Source organism: Trichechus manatus, unplaced genomic scaffold (assembly GCF_000243295.1).
Source record: "Trichechus manatus latirostris isolate Lorelei unplaced genomic scaffold, TriManLat1.0 scaffold00041, whole genome shotgun sequence".
In the NCBI taxonomy this organism is placed as follows: domain Eukaryota; kingdom Metazoa; phylum Chordata; class Mammalia; order Sirenia; family Trichechidae; genus Trichechus; species Trichechus manatus.
Window position 1 is genome coordinate 838,489 of NW_004443977.1, and position 26,935 is coordinate 865,423.

Here is a 26,935-nt window from a genome sequence, read left to right on the forward strand (position 1 = left end):
TGACAAGGTTTTGTACAATGTATGGAAACCATGTTAGAACATTTCATTGAGTAGGATCTGCTGCTTAACTAGTTGAGCAATAAATCTGTAGTTGTAATGCCTAGTGCAAATAGAGCTTGTTGCCATCATCATTGTTGTATTTGCTCCATCAAAGAATGTTAACTGCATTTCTTTGAATCCACAAGTAAGTATGTCCAAGCTCCTGATTAGAATAGTTTTCTGGATCATCTCTCATTATTTACATAGTTAGTTATAAATAACATTCTACAAAACCTTGGCTGAATCCAGTGTAATGTTCGATCTGACTCCAGACATTACGTGCCTTCAGAAGAAGGCAACAAGAAAGAAAAGATTGAAAGTAACATGCCCAACCTTCAATTTTTTATTCTTCTTATTATAATTATTATTACTGAATGAGACTGCCTTACTACAGTTGCATGAAATTGCAATAGTCAAGGCTGGTCATGTGCTCTGTTTGTATTTCAGGTGATGGGAGTGGTAGGACCTTCCAGTGTTGCTGATGGATTACCCCTTCTTCATCTCAGCCCTTATCTCTCACCACCTCTGCCCTTCAGCACAGCTGTTGTCCGGCTTGTAGCATTGCAGATACAGGTGTGACTGCCTTACCTGTTTGTCACGCTCATTAAGTTGTTGGTTGAGGCACCAGATCACGGTGTTCTCTTTTTTTTTCTGCGAAGGCTGGGCAAAATCTGTGAAACGGAAGTGTAAACAACTCCAAACTTTTGTAGGTTTGGAGCTTCAGCCCTGAGCTTGGCCCTAAGTTGTGCTTCTGTAATTCTTCTTGAGATCTCGAAAATAGCAGAGTCGTTTAGTTCTGCCACAACCTCAGGAACCTCTTCAGTCATTTAAAACTGGTGCATATACCTTAGGAAAATAATGATTCACAGATAATCAGCTCACAATTGTTAATTAAAAGAGGCAGTAATATTCAAAGTCTGGTTTTAAATTATTTTCAGAAAGAATTGCAATATAAAATTCTTTCCAATGTTATTACTAGACATTGAATATCTTAATTTTCTTTAATGATTGTGGGTTGAATATTGTGTTTTTTAATTCTCCCATTTATTTTATTTCTTAAAATTAAATTATCATTCCCACTGCAAAAAATGCAGAATGCCAGTTCTCCTGCCTATTTCTGTGTGTTATCTAATTTTAGAGAGCAGTAAATCATCAGGAAACTTTTCAACCAACGGAAATTACACAATTGATGTAAATGAATAACTGATTCACATCCATTATCTGATAACCAAGCTGGATGGTCTGTCATCCAGATAATCAGTCGATGGTAGAGAGATTAAGTAAAAGCTGTAGCTACCATGCAGAAAAGAACCAATGGCATCCCTAAAGTGATACATTTTAATAATCTGTGAACAAAGATGATTTATTTCTTTCTATATTGCTTATTGCTTTCTGGCTTGGAGAAGGCCTTATGCCGGGGCCAGAGGACTTTTAAATAACTACTAAATAGCAAGTTCTCATTTTCTTCCTTTTCCTTGGTCTCTAACATATTTATTGATGGGAACATGGAGAAAATTAATGGGAAAATAGGGTTGTATTTGTATCTGTACCATAAGTATTATGATTTTTTCATATAATGTTCAACATGTTACTGTCTTTTTAGGTATTATAGCTGTCAATTATGTCAAGCCAATGGTAAAGTATCAGGTCTTGAATGCTGCACAGATGACGACTGAGCTCATAGTTTACAGGAATCACCAGCAGGGAGTCACCGTTTCCATCATGCTGTGTAAAAATAAACGTGCTAAAAGGGCATGGGGGTCAATTAATCTTTTTTTCTATTATTGCTGTACAGGCTTTAAAAGAAGATTTCCCTTTAAGCCATGTGATCTCCCCATTCACCAATCAAGAGAGAAGGGAGGGGATGCTTTTAAATCTACTCATCCCATTTGTGCTCACAGTAGGATCAGGAAGCAAAGGTCTGATTAATTTAAATAAAGGAAATTTATCATTGTTGTTGTGTTTTCTTAATTATCAGGTTGTTTATTTTCGTTTCCTTTTCCTCTTGAAAGGTCATCACTGAAGTTGATGTAAACGACTTAAACAAGGTTACTTTAGGAAGTAGTGTTTCTTGCTTTTCAGTTCAACCACCCTGGGACAAAGGCATCTCTGCTTCACTTCTTAGAAGATACATTAAAGTCATTTCAGTACAGCAAAAATTGGGAAAATGTTGTTGAAGTTAAGAAAATGGTATTAAGTAAAGCACGATTAGATGGGAATTGGCAGGTGAATGAACTTTACAAACTAGTGCCACGAGGTTTAGCATAAATCCTGCCACTTGTCATTAAATTCAAATATTTCCTCATTACTCTTCCTTCTTAGTGAGATTTTTCTTTTAGGAACATTTAACTCAAATGTAAGGACAGTATGTTATGTGTATTTGAGCAGAGAAAAGAAAGGAGATGGAAATGGTAAGCAAACCATTTGGCTGAGAACACAAGCCTTTGGGTGACCTACAGAGAAAGTACCCACGTGCCAGGAACACTGTTTCTGTCCATAGGAGAAGCTGTATTTGGTGGGGAACCCCTGGATTTCTAGGGTGTTCTAGTTTGGAATTGGAAAGAGAGCTGAATTTGTCTGTGTCCAATGTGGAAAGCCCACCTCATGACTTTTCTTTTTGCTTCCCTCTCCTAAACTCTGCCCCTCAGATAGCCCATGGCTGGAGCAGCCCGAGGTACAGCTGCTGCTACAGACGGTCATTAATGTGCTCCTGCCACCAAGGATCATCAGCACGTCCCGGAGCAAGAACTTCATGTTGGAGAGCTCCCCTGCCCACTGCTCCACCCCCGGAGATGCAGGGAAAGACTTGCGCAGGGAAGGGTTGGCAGAGTCCACCAGCCAAGCAGCATACTTGGGTGAGTAATATATATGTATAAGTATGTGTGTATATATATGTGTGTGTGTGTATATATACACATATATATACCTGAGTGTGTATATATAGTAAGTTATATGTATATATATATACATATATGTGTGTGTATAGTAAGTTAGTTATGTTCTACCTTGAGTCAGAAAATATTTAAAGAGACTGCTATCCAGAAAGTATTTAAAGAAACCACTTGAGCAAGTAAGCAGTACCCTGGCAAAAAGAGTCTGGTTTCTTTCAGTGAACATATGCCAAAAAATAAACTCTTTTCCTTTCCATGATGCCTAAATTACTTGGTTGTTTCTATAAGAGTATCTAGGCATGTAAGGAAGGCATCTGCAGTAAGGATTCCTCCTTGCTGATTAAGTGTAAGATCACTGAGGAGGTTTCATAGCTGTTATCAGATCTAGACTCAGTCTAGTATACAAGGACACTACATTGCCCAGCTCAAGAGGCCCATTGGTCTGTCATCTATGTGGCTGGAGCCCCTGCAGTTGGGCAGTCCACACCCTGTACATCAAGACATGGCAGCCTTTCTAATATATTATGCCCTACTAGCTATTTTTCTTCCCCTACAATGTTATCTTTTAATCTTCATTTTGATCTTCACTCTACTAAGGCCAGTCAACTTATTCCCCTCCCATATGTTTGCCAGTTCCCTTCCCCCATTGACTCCTACTTTCCCATTGCCCTATCCCTGCCTTTAACTTGGTCCTGACCCATGGAACAGTGGAAAGCCACTCTTAGGGCCTGAATGAACTAGACCAGGTAGAAAAGACCACTCTGAAAAGAGGAGCACTAGCAGGAGGAAATCTCAAAAGGAGAAAGTTGAGAAAGTCTTGCCTGACATTTCTCAATTCATCGAAGCAGGTCTTGGTGGATAGTATAAGATAAAATGATGAAAACAGGTTGTTGGAGTTTGGAGTGTTTGGGGTATTTGAATTGCATCATAAAGGGCTGTGTTTGAAAATTATGTGATTGACAATGAAAATGAAGAAAGGGTAAAAGAAAGGATGCAGGTACACAAGATTTACCCATATGGGTGACTCAGTTGCCCAGAAATGAAAAGGTAGGGCTCAGATAAAATCTAGACACTGAGGAAGAGCCCTGCATGACATTTGAGATTGCACAGAGGGTGAAGGAGAAAAGGAGTTTTACATGTAGGACAAAGATATGAGAAAAAACTTGGAGAATAAATATTTTCAATCCTCTCTACTTTTTGCCTTTTTAATAAAGGAAGACCTTTGCTTAGTTGGCCAGGCTAGTGGGCCTCTGTTCCTTCTGACGTTTGTTTTTACATTTATTTTGAGTACACACTGTGTGCCGAGAAGTGTTTTCTGTACTTTCCATGTACCATCGCACTTAATCCTCACATCCTTACAATAATACGGAGGAAACATTATCATCATTTTAGAAGTGAAGTAGCTGAGGCTCGGGAAGAATGAGTAACTTGCCTAAAGTCACACAGTTAATAAGCAGCAGAGCCAGACTTCAAATTCAAGCCATCTGGCACCAGAGTCCCTGCTCTTGAGGCCCTTGCTATGTTGTCTGTGTGCTAGGCTGTTGGAGAGGAAGGTGGAAAATAGAGTGGTAGAAACACAAAGAAGGGCACCAGGCACATAACAGTAGATAGGGGAGCTTTGCTTTTCATTCGTTTGTTTGTGTAGGTGAGGGAGAGGAATTGAGATGAACAATTGCTGTGAGAAGTGAGATTTTGAAGAGGGACATAGATAAGAAAGAATCTTAAATGCCTTCTTATAACATCGTTCTCCCCTTGATTCACTCTAAAAACAGTAAAGGTATATGTGACTCTTAAAGGATTTAGGGAGTTGGATCATATCTTTTAGATGCTGAGAGGGGCCTTAAGACATGATCAAGAAAGACCACCCCATGGCACACTTCATAGAGAAAGTTGGGGTGGCACAGAAAGCTCCCATCATAATCTATGAACTATTTACAATACTCTAGTTTGTCCTGACACACTGCTGGAAAATCTGCTTCCTGAAAAATAAATAAATATAGACTGTGACAGGGCTACCAGAATCTGGGGAGGAAAGAGATATTGTAAAAGAAATCCATCAGGGTTTAGTAATAGACATGATGTGCAATATGAGAGAGAGAGAGAGTTAGTGTTTTTATTAATGCCCATATCTAGAAGGATATACTCAAACACATTCACTGGTTCCTTCTGGGGAGCAGTTGGAGTAGGGTCGGGAAGAGAGCTAGAAACAGGAAGGAATTTGTTTTTACTTTGTATTCTTCTGCATGGTTTGATTTAATTCTTAATAACAAGAATATATTATTTGTATGCTTAAAAGGAAAAATAAGGTCTTAAAACACCAATGTTTTAGCTTGGGATATGAGTGATATTCTGGTAAAGCCACAGTGACAACACTTTCAGAAAGTAAAAGATTAGCTGCACATCATGTTTCGAAAACATTTCCCTCTCAACTCTACGAATGATTTTGCTCTGTATTTTTCCAAAATAGTAGATAAATGCACCTAAGATATTTGTGTCTCCTAATCAGAACCAAAACATGTTTATCATAGAAGTGCTTGACCTGATATAAGGAACACTCCCTCTGGAGTGCACAGAAGATTTTGGAAACACGGGGAGAGTGTAGAAGTTAAGAAAATTGTCTAGCTTGTGAAGAGTACTGGGTGTGGGCAGCTGGGTGTGGGCTGCAGTGTTCCTCCTAAGCACCAGCCCGCAGGCTCACATTTCTCTTTTCCTGGTGTTAAGCACTGAAGGTGATTCTCGTCTGCTTTGAGAGGCAGCTTGGAAGCCAGTGGTACTGGCTGAGTCTCCAGGTGAAGGAGATGGCTCTGCGGAAGGTGGGAGGCCTGGCCCTGTGGGACTTCCTCGACTTCATCGTGCGGACCCGAATACCCATCTTTGTGCTCTTGCGCCCTTTCATCCAGTGCAAGGTGTGGTGTGTTCATTTTCTTAAACAACACCCATTGTTGTTGACTCATAGCAACCCTACAGGACAGAGCAGAACTGCCCCATAGGGTTTCCAAGACTGTAAATCTTTACGGAAGCAGACTGCCCCGCCTTTTTCCCACCCTTAAGCAACAAGCCCCCATGACTGTGCAGCTCTCTGTTCAGGCAGGATTATGGCAGAAGTGCTCGTGGGATGTACTATAGTTAGGAGAACTTGTTAACACCATGCTATGGCAAAAACTTGATGTGAAAAACAGCCCAAAAAATGTATCCCAGAGGATAAAATTTTACATTAGAAGTACCTTCACAGTAAGAGTTTTATTAGAGTCTACATAACTTTACCCTGCTCCCACTCAAAAAAAAAAAATTGGCCCAACTGAATGACCTAGAGAATGTTCTCCTTTCTTTAGTAGCATGGCTGAGATCTGATTATAAATAAACATATGAAAAAAAAATGAGATAGTTCTATTAACTTGGGGCCTTGGTGGCATAGTGGTTAAGCATTTGGCTACTAACCAAAAGGTCGGCAGTTCAAATGCACCAGCTGCTCCTTGTGGCAGTCTGCTTCCGTGGAGATTTACAGCCTCAGAAACCCTGTGGGGCAGTTCTACTCTATCCTATAGGGTCGCTATGAGTCGGAATCGACGAGACAGTGACAGGTTTTTTTTTTCTACGGAACTTCAAACTTGGTGCAGTGGTTAAAGCAATCGACTGCTAACTGAAAGGAAAGCAGTTCGAAACCACCAGTGGCTCCACAGAGAAAGATGTGGCAGTCTGCTTCCCATAGAGATTTACAGCCTTGGAAACCCTATGGGGTCGCTATGAGTTGGCATTGACTCAATGGCAGTGACTTTGGCTTTTTGGATGAAGTAGGTACAAAAATTAGCCCATTTTACAGATGGGAAAATTGATGCCCTTAGAACATTATGCCTTCTTTTCAGCTTCTGGCCCAACCAGCAGAAAATCATGAAGAGGTTTCTGCTCGGCAACATATTGCTGACCAGCTGGAGCGACGCTTCATACCACGGCCTTTATGTAAGAGCTCGCTCATAGCTGAGTTCAATAGTGAGCTAAAAATTCTCAAAGAGGCGGTTCACAGTGGATCAGGTGAGGATGCATGCGGATATCTGGAACTTGTTTGACTAAATGGGACCACAACTTATGAAGAGTTCCTTCCATCCAATCCACTACTCTTTTTGGAGCCGTGTATGAATTAGCCATTTTGGCACACTAGTAGATTTAACCACAAAAGAGAAATTAAGTGGGTATCACAGGAGTTTGATTTTATTCCGTTTCTAAATATTTTTTTTAATTCTAATTTCAGTAGTTAAGCTCTTTCTTGAATATTTAACTGAAAAAAATACTATTTAAATTCTTACCTTGATTGCTATTTTAGTAAAGAGAAAGGGGACTCACATTCATTGACATCTATGATATGGTTGATTGTTTCATATATATTTTTTAATTTAATCCACACAAATACCTACAAGGTGGATGATTGAAAATCCAACTTAAAGAATAAGGAAACTGAGATCATAGAGGTTAAAGAACTTACACATATAGAAAGTGACAACAGTGAGGGGGATCTTAAGCCAGGTCTATAGAATTATGAAGTCTACCTTTTCACAAATTGCAGGAGGGCAGTTGAATTAAAGTTGGCATGCTAGGAGGTCGTTTCTTTATATTAGTCAAAAGATTTTCTCTGGTGTGCATTGTTTACTTTTTACCATTATATTAAAAGCAGATTACTGAGAAAGGAAAATAAATTACTACCTGCCATTAGAGGGCAGTCATGACCCATAAGTAGACTATAACGTGTGGGCACGTTTCTTTCTAAAGCTTTTATTGTGGTTTACAGACAGTGTGTTAAAGACAAAAACACTGACAAGTACAATCTTGGTGAAATCCATATACATTGCCATTCAAATATTCTGTTTTATAATAAAATAATCTACCATAGAACTAAGGGGGTATTTCATAAGTTGTTATTTTCAGAAAAGGAGAATGAGAACACCTTGCTTTGATTTCAACTGTGGATTTATATAAGACAACTTATTTAGTATTTGCATATGCTTGTGTTAGGTAAGGTATATTCCTAGTGAAAACTGGCAAGTTTGAAACTACAGTCCAGGTCCAAAATTAATTTGCATCTTACCACTCTTGGAAAAAGAAATAGAAAAGCAATATCAGAGCATTTTACATTGTTAGAGATGTTATGCCCTCACAAGGAACCGATTCAGTTGTAAGTACATCAACAGCCAATGTTGAATCTTTAGGAAAAAAAAAAGAAAGAAAAAATTCCCCCACTTGCATTTACTAGTTTGCCCTAAAGATCATTTGTCAGGGACACACTACTTAACTGATCTTTCCTAAAAAATATAAGTGGTCAGGGCCGATTTTGAAGCATTTATTTTCTTTCAGGATCCTCACCATGCATTTCCTTTGGTTTCTCACCTTCCCTGCCCCCTACCCCCCCAGCCTACCAAGGGAAGACGTCCATCAGTACTGTGGGCACCTCCACCTCTGCTTACCGCCTGAGCCTGGCCACCATGTCCCGCTCCAACACGGGCACCGGCACTGTCTGGGAGCAGGACAGTGAGCCCTCCCAGCAGGCTTCCCAGGACACCCTGAGTCGGACTGATGAGGAGGATGAGGAAAGTAGGTCCCTCTGCAGAATTGGGGCAGGCAGCACAGCTTGGACATGCGAGGGAGGGCTGGGAAGGATTTCTGCCTTTGGCTGTTCTGACTCCCTAGTCATTTTTACAAATAGGATTCATCATGGAATTGTGACTGCTTCCATGATTCTTAATGCCCACTCTTCTATAAATTCCTTGATAGCCTTGGTCATTTGAGAAAATCAGGGAAAAGTAAACCTTTAGTGACCCCTAAATTTTCTTGGAATCTATATATCCAGCCATTTCCACTAACTCATTTTAATTGTGTTTAAATAATTAAGGAAAGCATGTATTCCCCTTTGTCCAGGACATCTTGCTTAGAGGGTGACAGCACTGGGCAAAGAAAGTGGGTAATGCATATATGCTCTGGACTCAGAAAACAGTCGTTAGCTGTACCAGCCAGAATGTAAACCAGCAGGTTATTTTGAGAGGCTACAACCCAAATTTGAGTTTAGAGAGTCCCCAGTGACTGGGTCAGTTTGGGGGCTTCCAATACACATGCTAAAGATCTGCTGTTATGAAATGAGGGAAAACTGGGCCAAGAAAAACACTTTATATATATGCTTCATAGGAGCAGTAGATTTTAAAAAGTATAAGTAAGGTGTCATTTAAGGGGTTTTTTAATTGCACCAATTATTTTGCACTTGTATCTTAAGGCACTGTGATAGAACATTTATAGCAAAGTGTACTGTCAATGCCTTAAGAATAAGAGCAAAATCTAAGTCTCTACCTAGCACCTCCCCATTCCAAAGAAACAAAAAGCCCCTCTCTGAACTAAATTAAACAGAGGATACGGGAGTTGAAGTCAGAATTTTAATTAACTAAGATGAATGGAAGTATTTTAATGCCTCACTACAGTTGGGTGTATAGGAGAGTGAAGGAAATAAATGCTTTGTCAAAACACATATTAGTAATATTTCTAGATCTAGCTTCAGGTTTAATCAGATCACAAAGTGATAAGCAAATTGTCCTGTACAATACCGGCAGACATGCTTATGTCTAAATCACCCTGGAGATTGCTCATGGACATACCTCTAATACTATAAATTCTTAAAATTTAGAGATATTATGCAGGATAGGGAAATCCTGAAAAATCTTAACCAAGAAAACAAATAAAATAAGAGAGAAAAGGATTAGAAGTTTGATTATCTTTTAAGTCCCAGTAATAGTTCAGACTTATAGTGTTATCTATTTTTCAATAATGCTTGAAGTAGTTCCTCCAGCAATTTTCTTTTAATGACTGGAAATGATACTACCCAACTTTAGTAGAGCTAAATATATTTTGCAGGTAACCTTATGAAGGAGTTAGGGAAGAAAAGTAGAGAAGACATAAACAGGGATATCAGTGGCCAAGAGCCAACACACATGCAACTAGGCTGGATGAGGAGGGGGGAGTGGGGAAGCATGCATTATTTATTTGTTTGTTTGTTTTTTGCTAATATCTCTGCTCTCTGACATCACAACCATCCCAATGAAAATAGAGTTGCTAACAAATGGTGGCTGTGATGTATTAATCTATATGGGGAAGGGTATGAAGGTCAGATTGTTCACTGCTTTGAATTAAATTATTTTCCCATACAATTATCAAACCTGTATTAAGACCTACACATACAAAATGAGGAACAAGGAAGTATAAGAAAATATGTTCTCTACCCTCTAAGATCTTAGATACAGTCTTGTAGCGATGATAAACATTCACGACAAAGAACACTGAACAAAAGGCTTAGTGGAAGGCAGCACATGATAAATCACCAAGCAAATATTAAGGGAGTGAGTGTTAAATGTTATATCAGTTCAAATAAAGGGGAAAAAAAATCAATGGGATCTTGGAAGGCCTTTGTAGAAATAGCTCAGGCTACCCTACCACTTCTTTCATATTAATGCACATTTGCTTATTTCTTTTCTCTGAACACAACTAAAAAGAAAATACCATTCTATGACAAAAATCTGTTTCAAGTCAGTCACTGTATAGCAAATTAAAAGTTCTAGTGCTCTTCATAGTCATCTTTTTTATTCAAAACAAGTTCAATTAGAAATATGACCATTAGGGTATTTTAAACAAATGATGTCACATGATATTATATAGTAGCATAAATCCCCCCAAACACAATATATTTATCAAAATATGTTCAGTGTTCAGCAACAAACAACATCAGTTCACTTAGAATGAGGCCACCTTGTCAATATTACTGTGTTAAAGTTAACTTTTGTATGGATTTGAGTACATTGATTTTTGCTTCTAGGGATTTATAAAGATTACATACTTAAATTTTAAAATTTAGGTTAAAATAAGCATTTATTTCTGAGCTTTATAGGTTTTAAAATATTTTTTCCCTAAAAAAATACCTGTAATAGTCTTTCTCTAAGTAGTCTGAAAATTATTAAATGTATTGAATATAGTTTTTGAATGTCAAAGAAATATAACTGACTCCTTCAATAATAAAGTCCCCTGTAGAACTATTTGAAATACCACCACTTGTCAGTTTGTCGCATAAAGATTGATATCCTAGGCATTGGTGAGCTGAAGTGGACTGGTGTCGGCCCTTTTGAATTAAACAATCATACGGTCTACTATGCCAGGAATGACAAATTGAAGAAGAATGGCATTGCATTCATCATCAAAAAGAACATTTCAAGATCTGTACTGAAGTACAACGCTGTCGGTGATAGGATAATATCCATACACCTACATGGAAGACCAGTTAATACAACTATTATTCAAATTTAGGCACCAACTGGTAATAACAAAGGTGAAGAAACTGAAGATTTTTACCAACTTCTGCAGTCTGAAATTGATCAAACATGCAATCAGGATGCATTGATAATTACTGGTGATCAGAATGCGAAAGTTGGAAACAAAAAAGAAGGATGAGTAGTTGGGAAATAGGGCCTTGGTGATGGAAACAATGCCAGAGATCACATGATAGAATTTTGCAAGACCAACAACTTATTCATTGCAAATACTTTTTTTCACAAACATAAACGGTGGAATACAAAGATAGACTACAAGATGGAATAGAAAGGAATCAAATCTACTACATCTGTGGAAAGACAAAATGGAAAATCTCAATATAATCAGTCAGAACAAGGCCAGGGGCCGACCGTGGAACAGATCATCAATTGCTCATATGCAACTTCAAGTTGAAGCTGAAGAAAATTAAAATAAGTCCACGAGAGCTAAAGTATGACCTTGAGTATATCTCACCTGAATTTAGAGACCATCTCAAGAACAGATTTGATGCATTGAACACTAATGACCGTAGACCAGATGAGTTGTGGGATGACATCAAGGACATCATACATAAAGAAAGCAAAAGTTCATTAAAAATACAGGAAACAAAGAAAAGACCAAAATGGATGTTAGAAGAGACTCTGAAAGTCGCTCTTGAACATAGAGTAGCTAAAGTGAATGGAAGAAATGATGAAATAAAAGAGCTGAACAGAAGATTTCAAAGGGCAGCTTGAGAAGACAAAGTATTATAATGAAATGTGCAAAGAACTGGAGTTAGAAAACCAAAAGGAAAGAACACACTCAAAGAACACATTTCTCAAGCTGAAAGAACTGAGGAACAAGTTCAAGCCTCAAGTTGCACTTTTGAAGGATTCTATGGGCAAAATATTGAACAACAAAAGAAGCATCAAAAGAAGATGGAAGGAATAGAGAGTTACTGTACCAAAAAGAATTGGTTGATATTCAACCATTTCAGGAGGTAGCATATGATCAATAATTGATGGTACTGAAGGAAGAAGTCCAAGCTGCACTGAAGATATTGGTGCAAAACAAGGCTCCAGGAATTGACGGAATACCAATTGGTATGTTTCAACAAACGGATGCAACACTGGAAGCACTCACTCGTCTATGCCAAGAAATTTGCAAGACAGCTACCTGGACAACAATATGGAAGATATCCATATTTGTGCCCATTCCAAAGAAAGGTGATCCAACATAATGCTAAATTATCAAATAATATCATTAATATCACATGCAACTAAAATTTTGCTGACGATCATTCAAAAGCAGTTGAAGCAGTACATTAACAAAGAACTGCCAAGAATTCAGGCCAGATTCAGGAGAAGACATGGAACAAGGGATATCATTGCTGATATCAGATGGATCTTGGCTAAAAGCAAAGAATACCAGAAAGATGTTTACCTGTGTTTTATTGACTATGCAAAGGCTTTCGACTATGTGGATCATAACAAATTATGGATAACATTGAGAAGAATGGGAATTCCAGACACTTAATTGTGCTCATGAGGAACCTGTACATAGACCAAGAGGCAGTTGTTTGAACAGAACAAGAGGGTACTGCATGGTTTAAAACCAGGAAAGGTGTTCATCAGGGTTGTATCCTTTTACCATACTTAATAAATCTGTATGCTGAGCAAATAATCTGAGAAAGTGGACTATATGAAGAAAACACAGCATCAGGATTGGAGGAAGACTCATTAACAACCTGTGGTGTTCATATGACACAGTCTTGCTTGCTGAAAGTGAAGAGGACTTGAAGCACTTACTGATGAAGATCAAAGACTATACCCTTCAGTATAGATTATACCTCAGCATAAAGAAACAAAAATCCTCACAACTGGACCAATAAGCAACATCATGTTTAATGGAGAAAAGACTGAAGTTGTCAAGGATTTCATTTTACTTTGATTCACAATCAATGCCCATGGAAGCAGCAGTCATGAAGTCAAACGACATATTGCACTGGGCAAATCTGCTGCAAAAGACGTATTTACAGTGTTAAAAAGCAAAGATGTCACTTTGAGGACTAAAGTGCACCTGACCTAAGCCATGGTATTTTCAATCACCTCATATGCATGCAAAAGCTGGACAATGAATAAGGAAGACCGAAGAAGAATTGATGCCTTTGTATTATGATGTTTTCAAAGAATATTTAATATACCATGGACTGCCAGAAGAAGGAACAAATCTGTCTCAGAAGTACAACCAGAATGCTCCTTAGAAGGGAGGATGGCGAGACTTTGTCTCAGGTACTTTGGACATGTCAGGAGGGACCAGTCCCTGGAGAAGATCATCATGCTTGGTAGAGGGTTGGCAAAAAAGAGGAAGACCCTCAACGAGATGGATTGACACAGTGACTGCAAAAATGGGCTCAAACATAGCAACAATTGTGAGAATAGCGCAGGACTGGGCAGTGTTTCGTTCTGTTATACATAGGGTCACTATGAGTTGGAACCAACTCGACAGCACCTAACAACAATAGTGAACTATTCCTGACATGTTTTACAAATTTATAATTTAGCTCTTCTGAAATCTTTCATTAGCATATTCCCATTAACTTTCACAGATTATCTAAGTATAAAAATAAACAAGAAGCTTACATTTAATTCATGAAGGCTGTTCTAGTGTAGGAGGATAGCAGATGTGAGGATATGAAGAATTATCATTGGCCTCTTTTTATACATAATAAACTAAGCCCCTAAACGCTTTAGAGACTGCCCTAAGGTTGTATTGAAGCCAAGGAAGGAACCCAAGGACAGCTTTTGTTTGGGGTTTCTGTTCAGAGATTTATAATGCTCATTCCTTTGTCCCTTTCAGATGACTCCATAAGCATGCCTAGTGTGGTAAGTGAACAAGAAGCTTACCTCCTGAGTGCCATTGGAAGGAGGCGATTCTCCAGCCACGTCTCCAGCATGTCTGCCCCTCAGGCTGAGGTGGGCATGTTACCCAGCCAGAGGTAAAGAGCCATGGATATCATATACTCTGCATTTGGAGGCAACAGTAGAAATTCTGAAAAGTCAGTCCTGTTATTCTATTGAGGCTGAAAGAAGAGAAAAGCAAGCAATAGTAATATTTTTAGGCAGACCATTCAACAAAAAACTTTTCAACTAAGGTCCTGTGGGCAACAATCTGCAGAGAGTTTTCTAAACCAGGACAGTAGAAGGGATCACAGTTTTTGATCCAAGCCCTGTCTCCCCTTAAAAATTGTCCATAAATAGACACATAGATTTCTTTCTGGCTGTCAAATGACACTCTTACGTTTCAGATTTACTGTTAAGCCCCACCGCCATCAAGTCGATTCTGACTCATAGCGACCCCATAGGACAGAGTAGAACTGCCCCGTAGGGTTTCCAAGGATGTCATCTTTACGGAAGCAAACTGCCACATCTTTTCTCCAGTGCAGCAACTGGTGGGTTCAAACCACTTACCTTTCAGTTAGCAGCCGAGCACTTAACCACTGCACAGCCAGGGCTCCTTGACTTATTGTTAACTAAGTTAATAGTGAGTTCTTGTCAAGTGTAAGTACAGGAACAGTTATGTTTTTTGGTACACATAAAAAACTAAGACCCAAAAACTTTAGAGACTGCCTTGGGGTTTTACTGAAGCCGAGGAAGCCACACAAGCACAGCTTTGCTTTGGGGTTTCTGACTGGTGTTCTACAACACTCTGTTTACCTAAACTTTAGTTAAGTTTAGGCTTCTGATATATTACCAGAATTCAGTTAGAGGAAATGATGCTTAATCAAACAGAAAAGGACCTATGCCACCATGTGTGACCTTGGACAAGTCATTTCACAAAAACAGTCCACCATTTTCCCACTTGTGAAATGAGGAAGCTGGCTAAAATGAAATTTAAGATAACTTCTCAATCCATAGTTCTAGGATTCCACAGCTAAATGCTTTTAAGCATTTTCTTAAAAATAGGCCTATGTATAAGTAAGCAATGTCCAAGATATATAAACACAATGAAAGTATAATACAGAGAATTATCTGTCATAAGAGAAAAATATTATCTATTTCAGAACCTATGATATTTTTATTACAGGAATTGTATACTGTCTTTCATAGAACTGGCCTTAAATGTTTTCAGTTAGCTTGCTGCTTATTGATTTGTCTACCTATTTTTAATCCCTATAGATTCAGTGTAGTGTCATTCATACATAGAAAATAATAAAAACTAGGACACATTCTAATGTTCAGAAAATTGAATTTTTATGCAGATATAACTACCCTGTATCCAAATTCTTTATCAAAAAGTTGATGAACTATATAAATGAAGTGACATTTGTGAAGTAGCCTAAGCTTAGAGAGGATCAAAAACAGGACAAAATGATAAAATATGAGTAATAAGTAAATTGCATACTTTTAAAGAAAGCAATATTTTATACAAGTACTATTTAATTATTGCAAAGATTAACAATATGTAAGGGTTCTGTCACTGTAAAAGACTGTTTTATCTACCACTTGGTAACTTACTGTTGAAAAGAAAGTCTTAAAAAGAAAATTTGTGCATAAAATCAGAGCTAAATTATAAAATGTTTTTTAAAAATGCTATAAAGTCATACAAGCAGTTAATATTGGTAGATATCCATTTCTTTTTCATTAGTACCACTATGCAAGGTTCTATCAAAAAATTTTAAAAGTCTAGCAATTTATTTAAAAGTTTAATTAAGGAATTATAGAATTTTTTAAATAGAGTTCTTTTGCTAGGTTACGCAAAATAACCAGGCCATCAGTTCCCTTTTTACATAGGGCTTAGCTCATTTCTAGGGAGCAACTTTGTTCTGTTATGGCTGTATTAGAAATCTAGAAAATATGTATATATTTATACCCTCTGGGCTTGAGTCATAGTTTGGAAGACAAGCAAAGGTGATACTGTCTCTGTGCATTAGGGAAGGTGAGCCTCTTCCTAGGGACAGAGGCAATCTTTTGGAGCAGGCACTCAAAGTTTCCTAAATGGTTGCAATGTAATTTCTTTCAGTGTAACGAGTATTTATTGAGTGCCTTGTGGGTGCTTAGCTCAGTGCTAGCCATTGAAGGAAATATGGACAAAGTATAACATGGTTTCTGCTCACAAGCCCCAATTCAACTACATCCAGATAAATCGATAAACTATTTAATAATTTTCTCACCAATCTGACAGGTGTCTGCTTTTGGCATTTACAATTCAGTCACTCAGATGGAGAGTGAGGAGGTAAATGCAAGTTCCATGTGAATTTTCCAGGGCATCTTCCTTCCATTTACTTGCATCTTCATTGCAAAATTAGCAGGGCAAGTTGGGTTATTTCTGTTCTTTTAATACCATCAGTTCCAAGAGTTTCGTTGCGGTAGTTCATGGTAAGTGGTTTCTGTGTGATAATGTCACAAAGCACAAGAAAAAAGCAGAGTTCTGGTCAGTGAAACATCATGTACATAAAACAGGTTAAAAATAATAAGAAATCAGCCAAATGGTTACCAAAGGAATGATAGTTTCATCTTCTATTGATTCATTCTGCAAAGCGTTTCAGAGCTCACGTGTCCATTTTGAGCTCGTTTGAAGTCCCAACTCTTGACCTCTAAATAAATCACTCTTCTGAGAGTCGGATTCATCCAAGTCCCTCCTCCCCCATTGCCTTGAGTTCTATGTCTTGACAAACCCAGCACGAGATGAAATGGTTGACTGTCTCCTTTTCCTTCCTTGTTCTGTTAAATTTATTTATTTTTGGTTCTTGAGAGCAGAAAATTGCATGCCGTTTTTTCTTTTTCTTTTATTTCTTTGCATTTTCTTTCCCTAAATGCTTCATCTCCCTACCCCTCCTGCAGTGAACCTAATGTCCTCGATGACTCCCAGGGCCTGGCCGCTGAGGGCAGCCTCTCTAGGTACAGTGTCAACGCTACCTGTCTATTGGTGTCTGTGCTGGGAAACTACCTGTTCCCTGTCTCCTCTGTCTCTCTGTCTCCTCTCGCCCCATCTTGGTATCTATTTCCATTCCTTGCCCTTTGTTGTTCATGAGTACACGAGCCTGGAAGTCAAAGGTGTAGCAAACCCTCCTTCATTGTCAGCTTCAGAGCTTAATCAAAAATGGCCTAAAAAGCTTACTAAAAAACTATGTAGAGCTCTTTTTGGGGCTCGTCCCATAGATGTCTAAAAAGTTTTGATATACCAAATGCTAAATTGATCCCATCTACTCTTTCGGTCCCACACTGATATTCATTAAGAATTGTTTTTGCAGAAGCCTTCTAATACAACTCCCCACTATCTGAAAGCCCTTATTGAATCAAGACAGGTCTTTTAGCTAATTCCATGGGTGGTAAGAAAACAATGGTGCTATAATAAATATAACAACGCCAAAATAATTTATATAATCCCCTCATGTAGATGCAAGCTATTTGGCAGGCTTTTACACTAGCTTGTTCAAACAACACTTACATAAAGAATTTGTATACCAGCACAAAGATGACTCCAAAACTTGCCATAAAATATCAGGCCCAAGCATTTCTTGGTAAGTAAGAGAAATCTTATGAAGCAAACAATGTAATTTCTTGGCTGTTGGTTTAAAGCTTCAGAAAGGGGGACTGCACCTTTAACACTCAGATAAACATGGCAAACATTCCTAATCTTGTGCTGTTGATTCACACCTCTCAACTAATCCTCATTAGGGGTAATGCTTCTTGTTCATCCTAAGAATGCCCTTGTTCCATCTCGAGAGAAAACATTCCCTTTAAGGTGCCCTTGTTCCATCTCGAGAGAAAACATTCCCTTTAAGGTTTGCATTATATAGTGAGTATATCTGTGTTTATTGCTTTATCACAAAGATGAGGAAGTGTTGAGAGGCCTTCCTGTGAAAGGTTGTTTCTTGTTTTCTTTTTGTTTTATTTGCATCTTGTTCAGATATCACATTTTCTTTTGCAATTGAAAATGGGACATTTAGTCCATCATCAGGTGTACCTTTTTTTTTTTTTAAATTGGACATTCAGGACATTCATTTGTGCTTGCGAGCCCTTGCCTTGAAAGATCAGTCTCTTATTGGTAGTAAACGTGGAAGTGCTGCCGAGTGCAGACATAATTCCATTAGCAGGAGCTTCGGAGACAAGGAAGAAGTTGAGAAACGAACCAGTCCTCGAGATGGCTTCCCTTAATTGTTGACAGTGTTTGAAGAGATCTGAACCAAGCCGTGCTCGGTGACCATTGCTTCAAAGAATGCATTGTTTTATGCTCAAAGTTACATTTGAGACGGAAGAGCCTTGATTAGGAAGTATTTTCAGTGGCCTACTGGGAGTAGAATGTATTAAATTAGACTTCCATTTGGCCAGTTTAGTGCTAGGACTTTTCTAATTAGGACAAATTCTACTCTTGCTGAGTAAGTATCAGTCTGGGGTTGGTGAGACAAGTTAGGACTTTGAGTTGATTTTTATGAACCTCCAAAGGATTTGGCCCTCTCAGGTAAGCTCAGGATTCAATAATGATTGATTTGGAGTTATGCAAATTAATCCAATCTGCCCTGGATCCAGTGTCAATGGGAATAAACCCAAAGTTCTTGCTAGGTAAGACTGGTTCAGAGCCAAAGCTATATAATTAATCTACAGCTGAATTAGCTAATCATGTCAGGACTTTGATGACTGTTTTAGATTGACTGTTTTTGACCTATTGTTCCTGTTACCATTGTTTTTAGTTCTGGGTGTCAGTCACCTTAGTTGTGGTCATTAAGAACCAGAAGATGAGGAATTCACATTAGGTTCTGAAATAAATCTGTTCATGCAATGGCATTCCACCAGCCAGTAGCACATCCACTTTTGCCATACACTGCAAATCGTATCTCTTGAATGCCATCATATCACTGAGTTCTCTTTGGAGAAGAGGAACTTGTGGCATTTACTAATAGGTTGGTTTAAAAAATAGGATATATACTTTATATATATATATATATATATTGGTTTTCAGGCTTTCTTATTTTTGGCATTAGACTTCTTTATGCTTCAGATTCTTAAACGTTCTAAAGAAGCAGAAAGGCAATAATCATGTAAATTACCTTTAGCACTCCAGAGCAGGTAGGACCTGAAATACACCCAGAACTAAAAAAAGTCACAACCCTGTGTGTGTCAGAGTAGAACTATGCTGCATAGGGCTTTCAATGGCTGATTTTTCAAAAGTAGATTGACAGGCCTTTCTTCTGAGGTGCCTGTGGGTAGACTCGAACCTCCAACCTTTTGGTTAGCAGCTGAGTGCATTAGCCATTTACACCACCCAGGGACTCCACACCCAGAAGTACTTGTGAGGACTATCTGGCTCTAAGAGAAAGCATGTCTAAAGAAAAGCAATAGACCTTGCTGTTTGTCTCCCATAATATTTTGCTAACCTTTCACGGTAGTTTGCTTTTGAAAGAGCACTTGTTTTAGGCAAAAGGGACAAACTCAACTGAGTAGGCTAAATGAGGAAGAGGGAAACAATTAAAAAATCTGCAGACCTACTGGAAATTTCTTATAGCATTTTTTTTAACCTGTGCTAACTAGTTTCTTTTGTAAGATTCATCACAAGGAATATCAGCCTGTTAGAAGCACTATGCTCTGGAGAGATTTTTTCTTTTGGAAATTAATAAATTGAAATCATTTTCCATGGGAGAATTTTCTTCTCTAGAGCATTGCTCTTAGAGGTAAAGAAATTAATTGTAGATATTCCTTTCCTGTCCTCATCATAAACATACCCACAATGGGTTTATTTTCCCTTCAAAAGAAAAGAGACATATAGAAGAACTTAAGACTGAATGTTTATACTTCATAATTAGACTTTGTTTGGACATGCTGGAACATTTTGAAAGGCAAGAATTGACAATCAACTCTCATTTTTAAAAAGAGATTACAACACTATTTGATTCTGTAAGGGTACTTTTAATCATAGTGGAAAATAAAATTGTGGCTCAAGTTTGAACAAGATCATATGGTCTGGGTGAGATAAAATAAAAATAACCCTATTTAGTAGAACCCATCTCATGATTATCCACATTTTCAAAGTATGAAAGCTTGGCAAGCACTCACAACGTACAAAAAAAAAATAAAGCCACCTTTTATGTAGCTGAGAATTAATGGCTAGGAAAATACGTGTTGTGATACACAGATATGTACTTTGCCGTTGCTGAATCAGTTCTTACAGGATATCTAAAATCCAGATTATTCCCCCTTTTTAATCTGATTCCAGCCTCTAACTTCTAAGCACTTAAAATACATTTTCTTGGATGCTGTGGAGGCTCAGTAAATTTTAAACAATAATCTTGTACTGGGGAAGGAAAAAGTCAGATTTAGTCTACTGTTTATTTCCCTGGTCTCTACAAATGCCTTATGGCTCCTTTGGTGCTGGCTTTATGCAGTCCCTTCATGAGACAATCACTTCAGGGTAAATGGCTCTGCTGCGTGTCTTGTGTTCCACTTCCAGATTTCTCTAACCATATTAAAATTCAAACTGAAAGTGTAGATAAGAGGAATACAAGTCACTAACTCGCTTTTCCTTGTGCTGATCTCACCCAGTGCTTCTACTTAATTTTGTATTGGGAAATATATTTCGTCCCATAAACTTGTTTTGTAGTTTAAGTGATATGAACTTTTCTTGCATTACTGAATTGCCCTTGTTTGCCTATCCTTTATTTGAAGAAATACTATGAGGCAGTATTTATTTCCTTAGAAGACACATATATACTTCTACACTGCAATCCAGGTCATCACTCTGAAAACGGGAGGAAAGAGGTAATTTGCACCAGAATTGTCCTCCTAACATTGTCTAAATTCCCCCAGATCGAAAATTACTTCCCTGTGTTTGGAATAAGGTGTTTTTGGTTTTTGTAGGAAGTTCTGCCAAGCCCCAGTTGCATTTACTTCTCTAAAACCTAAATCATCATTTGGTTTGCTATAGTGGTATTTGTTAGAGACTCAAAAATGCAAGGGATGGTTTATTTCTAAATATGTTATAAGATGTTAGCTTCAATTTAGAAAGTTTTACTTGCTTTTATTCTTATTGTTTCTCCCTATTATTTGGCCAAAAGAGTGGGAATTCTCAAGATTCAGGAAACCAGTTTTCATATAAGTTTGCAGAACTCATCCCACTGCTCTGACATACCTTGACATATTCTCGTCTTTAAAGATTTATCTGTTATGACTAAAAAACCAGAAAACAAAAAAACCCGTTGCCGTCAAGTCAATTCCGACTCATAGTGACCCTATAGGAAAAGTAGAACTGCCCCATAGGGTTTCCAATCAGCGGCTTGTTATGACTATGGTACCTAAAATAGATATTTCAGTTATTCAAAAGGATCCATTGGCCTACTAGAGTATGATCATTTTAAATTTGAGATCATCAAATAAAACATTAGTTCTTCAAAGGGAAAAAACATTTTTATTATTGCAGTTATAGTAGGCGAGGACTATAATGGGTTTGTTTCACAAAACTGAAACAGAAAATGGGGTATAACATAGGAGGCACTTAGTGTAAACTCCTTGGTTTTTTCCTGTTTAATTTTAGCATTGCACATCTTATGGTCACACGTTACAAATCCTGCAGATGACTGAAATATTACATGGTGTGGAGAGAAGCTAAGTTGAAAACACTTCATATGCAACTCAAATCTGATAGAGACCCCAGAGAAAGAAACATATTCTGCATAAATGACCCTTCCATTGTTAACATCCCTGGCTGTTTATTATTAATGTGTCCTAACTGTACAGTTAAGCCAGGCTTTGATATTCCAAATATAAGCATCACGTTTTCAGGGAGTATAATTTAGTGGCTGGGATATAGATTTCCAAGGACATGTTCTATAATTTCATCTTTGATATGTGCATTCCACTGGTGAAATGCTCTATTATTTATATAGAACAGCTAATTAACCACAGCTAAAAACTTGATACATTTCTTAGATACAAGATTCTCTACCCATAGAGAAAAATTTTGTTTAGTATCCTCCCTTGAAATAATCATCATGAAATTACCATTATGCTTTGACATTTAACACTCCCTGAGTAACGTGTATTTTTCTTTTCTCACACCATTTTTTCTCGCAATCTCAAATTACCAAATAAAAATGAGACAAGTGAACAGCCTCGATTTCATTTTCTCTGCCTAATTATTTTCAAAACATTTTATTACCCACTTCCCTTTAGTGTTCTAGAAGCAATAAACTCATTACAAACATCAAATGTAAAACAAGAAAGCATGCTATATACATCACTTCTCATCTTCAAACCATTTTACATCAACTAACTTCTTTTCTCTACCTTAATGGGAGATAGGTGGTAAGTATTAACTTCCCTTTACGGCCAAGGGAACTGAGGTAACATTTAGATGTCAATGAAGAATCCATGCCAATGAAAGCTTTGCTTGGTATTTGGAAAAACTTCTTTCTACTTTTGTGCACATGGTAATTGAATACTCTTTCCAATTCAATAGACCCATGAGAAAACGTATAATTCATAAGGAGATGTCATTACAAATATGCCAGCAACATAGTCTGGATTGCTTATCAGAATTTATTGCATTGTTCTTTAGGGGTGATTTTACCTCTTCACAGGAAGGTTATATATGCTACAAGGTCATATATGTACAAGGATAATGCACATCAATCTTCCAAACTTGATATTCAGGACAACGAGAAAGTTTAAACACCTGTTTTTGGTATTCTTTCTGGAATTTTGTATTATGTACCCCAAATGGTATAATTATGTGATAATATCCTTATTCCATAAAACTTTGAAGAACACCATTTGTGAATCATTGGTTTTCTTCTAATAGAAATAGGAATAAGACTTTTCAAAAATGACAGACATGACTATGTCAACCATTTGATATTTTATCAGTTGTTAATACAGCAGGGGGACATCTGATTGCCCATCTTGCCATCCATTTCTCTACCTACAACTGCAGCTAAGCATTTAGGTACCTTATTTTTTTACAAGTGGAAATGAATGGATAGTTTGTTTTTTTATTTCTGGACAGTTGCTGACTCTGGATTTCTCTGTGGAATATTTTACTCTGAAAAGTACCAGTAGATGACTCTCCTTTTGCAAAGGCAAAGCAGAAATTAATTACCGATTAACCAAATAATTACATTGGCATCATCCACAGAATTACAGTGTTCTCTAGGGCACGCTACTTTTCTTTTTTTTACCTCTACTCCCATTATAAATACCTATTGTACATGCATGCAAAATGAAAAAGGACCATGGGCCCATATCAATATTTTCACCTTCACCCAACACTAAAATAGCGACCACGGTCAATAGTCATTTTTGCATACAAAAGACACACATACACAGTAAATTTGGGGGGAGCAGGTTGTTGCTTTCGTAAACCGCACAGTATGTTTGAGTGCAGCTATTGGGTCTTAAAGCTCCTGAGTTGTAATGACAGCTTAATTACTTTGTCAGCCTTTTAAATCTAAATCCACTGATTGTCTACCGTGTGACTATTCATTTACTCAGTAGTCACAGAGACTTCAGGCTGCAAACATGTGTTGAATGTGCCCCTTCACCCAAATGGAATCTGTGTCTGATGTGTTTGATATTTGTCCATCTTATTTTCATTGAAATTGAAATTAAAAAAAAAAAGGTGTTCCCATCCATGTGATAGAGTTGTTTGTGTTGTTCGTCACCTTTTCCCTTCCCCTTGGAAAGAAAATTGAGATTAGACTATGACGTCTTAAACCTTTTGGTGGCTTCCAAACCAGGGGTGTGATCAAACCAATGTTTTGCTGAATGACAGATACAACATCAGTGATTGAAAACAGAATCTCAATTTTGGCAGCTTGGGGCTACAAAGCCTTGTCCTTCCTCCCAAACCTTTGAAAACCTCCATCCCACGGAATCTTTCCCAACCATCCTTCAAAGATAATGGTGTCTTTGAAGTGACTGTTTCTTAGAAGTGATTTTGGCTAACACCCGCCAGAGGGTGGTCTTCTGTACTCTCTCCAGGGAACACTAACACTGTTGATGTTTGACAGGGTGGCAAGTGTACAGAGCGAACCTGGCCAACAGAACCTCCTCATTCAGCAGCCGCTGGGGAGGAAGAAGGGCTTGAGGCAGGTGAGCTAATCCTGAAAGGTCAGGACAGTCATTCCATTGAAATAGAAGCTCTATTCAATTTTTAACATTTCTGTATATTAAAATTATATTTTGCCTCCTCCTCTCCTGAAATAAGCAGTACAGAGCAACTTTAAAACATCGTAACTGCTTGGGCAAGCTGAGAGTTCTTAGCTGCTATTTTAGATATGAATCTTCTTATCAGCAAAACTGATTACTTAGTAAAGTAAGTGGGCCTGTAATTCTATTTATTCCCTGTCCAGAAACCTTCTTTCTCCAGCCAGATTTACTGACAGAGAAAGATTTGTTGCAAAGTTGATAGAAGGTTCATTTCTGCATAGAGACAGACATAGTTTTTTCTTCCTCATTCCAAGATTAATGATTTAATTTAAAACTGAAATTGAAGTAAAGATCATCTTTACACATTTCCTTAGGTGGGGTTCCTCTACATAACTTCCTAAAGAAAAATCTAAATGAGGCTTTGCGCTGCTGCTTCAACAGGAGTTTCCCAACATTGATTTGGGTATCAGACACTTTCTGAGCATCTTAAGTTTTTTCATTAAAACTCCCGTTTGAGAGTAATATATGTTCAGCTACAACTTTTAGTTGAGAAAAGGGTGATTAGTAAGCAATAATTATTAGGTTTGTATCCTAAAATCACTGAAATTCTCAAATATACTATTTTAAAATTGTATTAATTAATGTTCTTAGGATATATAAAGGTAGCATTGATTAAAGGGAAAGCCAGGATCAAATGCTTGTAATTAGATAAGCAGAAAGAAGTTAACAGCTACAAATGTAAAGTACAACAAAAAAAGTCCATGGAAACATTAAAAAAATAAAAATAAAACTATAGTCAGAGTCCTCTGAGCACAGTGCTTCCTCCCAGGCAGTTAGAACCTTCTTGCCAGCTTCTTGTCTCTTATTTTTAGTTAAGACGTCCTCTACTATCACGCCAGAAGACTCAGACTGAATCCAGAAACTGCCATGGGACTCGGCTGTCGACCACTTGCAGGAGCATCCAGCCTAAAACAAAGCCATCTGGTGAGGACTCCTGTGTCCCTTCTGACTATCCCACTCACATAATGCAACATAGCTGGGAAGGCGAGCACAAACTGAGCTGATGCAGATAAGCACAACTTTGGGGAAGCACAAGTCTAAGGGAAGGAGTTTCGTAGAACATTTTAGTGTCTCTTTTCCTCCTTCTTCACCCACCTCATCCCTACACTCATGGATCCAGGAGAATGGAAGAGCCCAAGGGAAATCACTAATATAAGGCAATTTGTCTATATAGAGTGTTGGGGTTTTTTTTCTCCCAAGCCAAGAACTGAGTTTGTTACATGTCTCACTGAAGACAAAATATAGATGAATAATAGGGATTTTTAAGTCCTGTTGGCAGTTGTTATGATGAATGACCAAGTTCACCTAATGTTCTGTGTACATCCTGATCTTAGGCCATTCATGTAAAAATGATTTTTCTACCTAAGTCCTACTTTTTGTAAGGCGGTGAAATTGAAACATGTACATAATAGTCAAACATACTTTCATTTATTAATAAACCAGTAATGCCTTTATTAAGAAAAGCCAGGAGACACTGGTTAAAACCAATTAAGCATTGACAATGTATTTCCCCTCTATTTACTGCCTCACCTCTGACCTACAGCAGATCAGAAACGATCTGTGACCTTCATTGAGGCTCAGCCAGAGCCAGCAGCTGCCCCAACAGACACACTTCCTGCCACAGGCCAGCCCCAGGGCTGCAGTCCAGCACCATCTAGGAAACCAGAAGGAATGGACAAACCAATCCTCACATCTTCCCCCGCCATTGTTGTTGCAGATCTCCACAGCCTGTCTCCCAAGCAGGTAAGGGCAGTAGAGAAATAGGCAAGGTCTGTTTCCTGCATACTTATGTCTAGGAACCACTTGAATATGCACATTTACTCCCTATATAAGTCTGGGTCTGTAATGCTTTGTTAGCCAAGCTCTGCTGGTCCTGTCAACATGAAAAGTAAAATTTATATACAGTATATGACCAGAAATATGACTACTTAAGAAGGACCAAACAGAAGTCTTGGTGTTTTTAGTTATGAAAAACTTAAGAGAAAGTATTTTGTAGCTGAGATAGCCATTGAAAACAGGGTTATAATACATAGTTCAATAAATCAAGTTACCATTTTAAACAAAGCCTTTAAATATAGAGCCTCTGCATCCTATAAGACAAGAGGAACTTTTCGTTTTGACTTTTCCTTCTCATTGTTTTGATTTTTTCTTGTTTTGACACATTTTCTTGTTTTGATTTTTATCAATGAATTCCTCTAGGTCCCACATTATTCCCATGTGGTACTTAAAGAAAGCTACGGGGAAATATTTCTACACAGTGCAGTCATTAAGAGCTTGGCCGCTGACCAAAAGGTCAGCAGTTCAAATCCACCAGCTCCTCCTTGGAAATCCTATGGGGCAGCTCTGCTCTATAATATGGAGTATAGTATGGAGTAAATCTGCATATAAGGTCACTATCAGTTGGAACTGACTCAATGGCAATGGGTTTTTTGGGTTTTATACCCACACTGGTATAGTCTTTAATGGTTAAAAAGCATTCTAACACTTATGCTCTCATTT

The 26,935-nt window shown here is 37.9% G+C and overlaps 1 protein-coding gene across 1 annotated transcript in view; it reads left to right on the plus strand.

Annotated features, from left to right (window-relative positions):
- The window catches only part of UNC80 (unc-80 homolog, NALCN channel complex subunit), a 212,710-nt gene that overhangs the window by 185,271 nt on the left and 504 nt on the right, over window positions 1-26,935 (plus strand). The window contains exons 52-62 of the mRNA XM_004376376.3: window positions 487-612; window positions 1,835-1,958; window positions 2,688-2,894; window positions 5,652-5,836; window positions 6,794-6,959; window positions 8,331-8,510; window positions 14,097-14,235; window positions 17,081-17,137; window positions 24,238-24,319; window positions 25,249-25,360; window positions 25,980-26,179. Of these exons, the coding sequence (XP_004376433.1) occupies window positions 487-612; window positions 1,835-1,958; window positions 2,688-2,894; window positions 5,652-5,836; window positions 6,794-6,959; window positions 8,331-8,510; window positions 14,097-14,235; window positions 17,081-17,137; window positions 24,238-24,319; window positions 25,249-25,360; window positions 25,980-26,179 (1,578 nt within the window). The remainder of the gene's footprint in view (window positions 1-486; window positions 613-1,834; window positions 1,959-2,687; window positions 2,895-5,651; window positions 5,837-6,793; window positions 6,960-8,330; window positions 8,511-14,096; window positions 14,236-17,080; window positions 17,138-24,237; window positions 24,320-25,248; window positions 25,361-25,979; window positions 26,180-26,935) is intronic.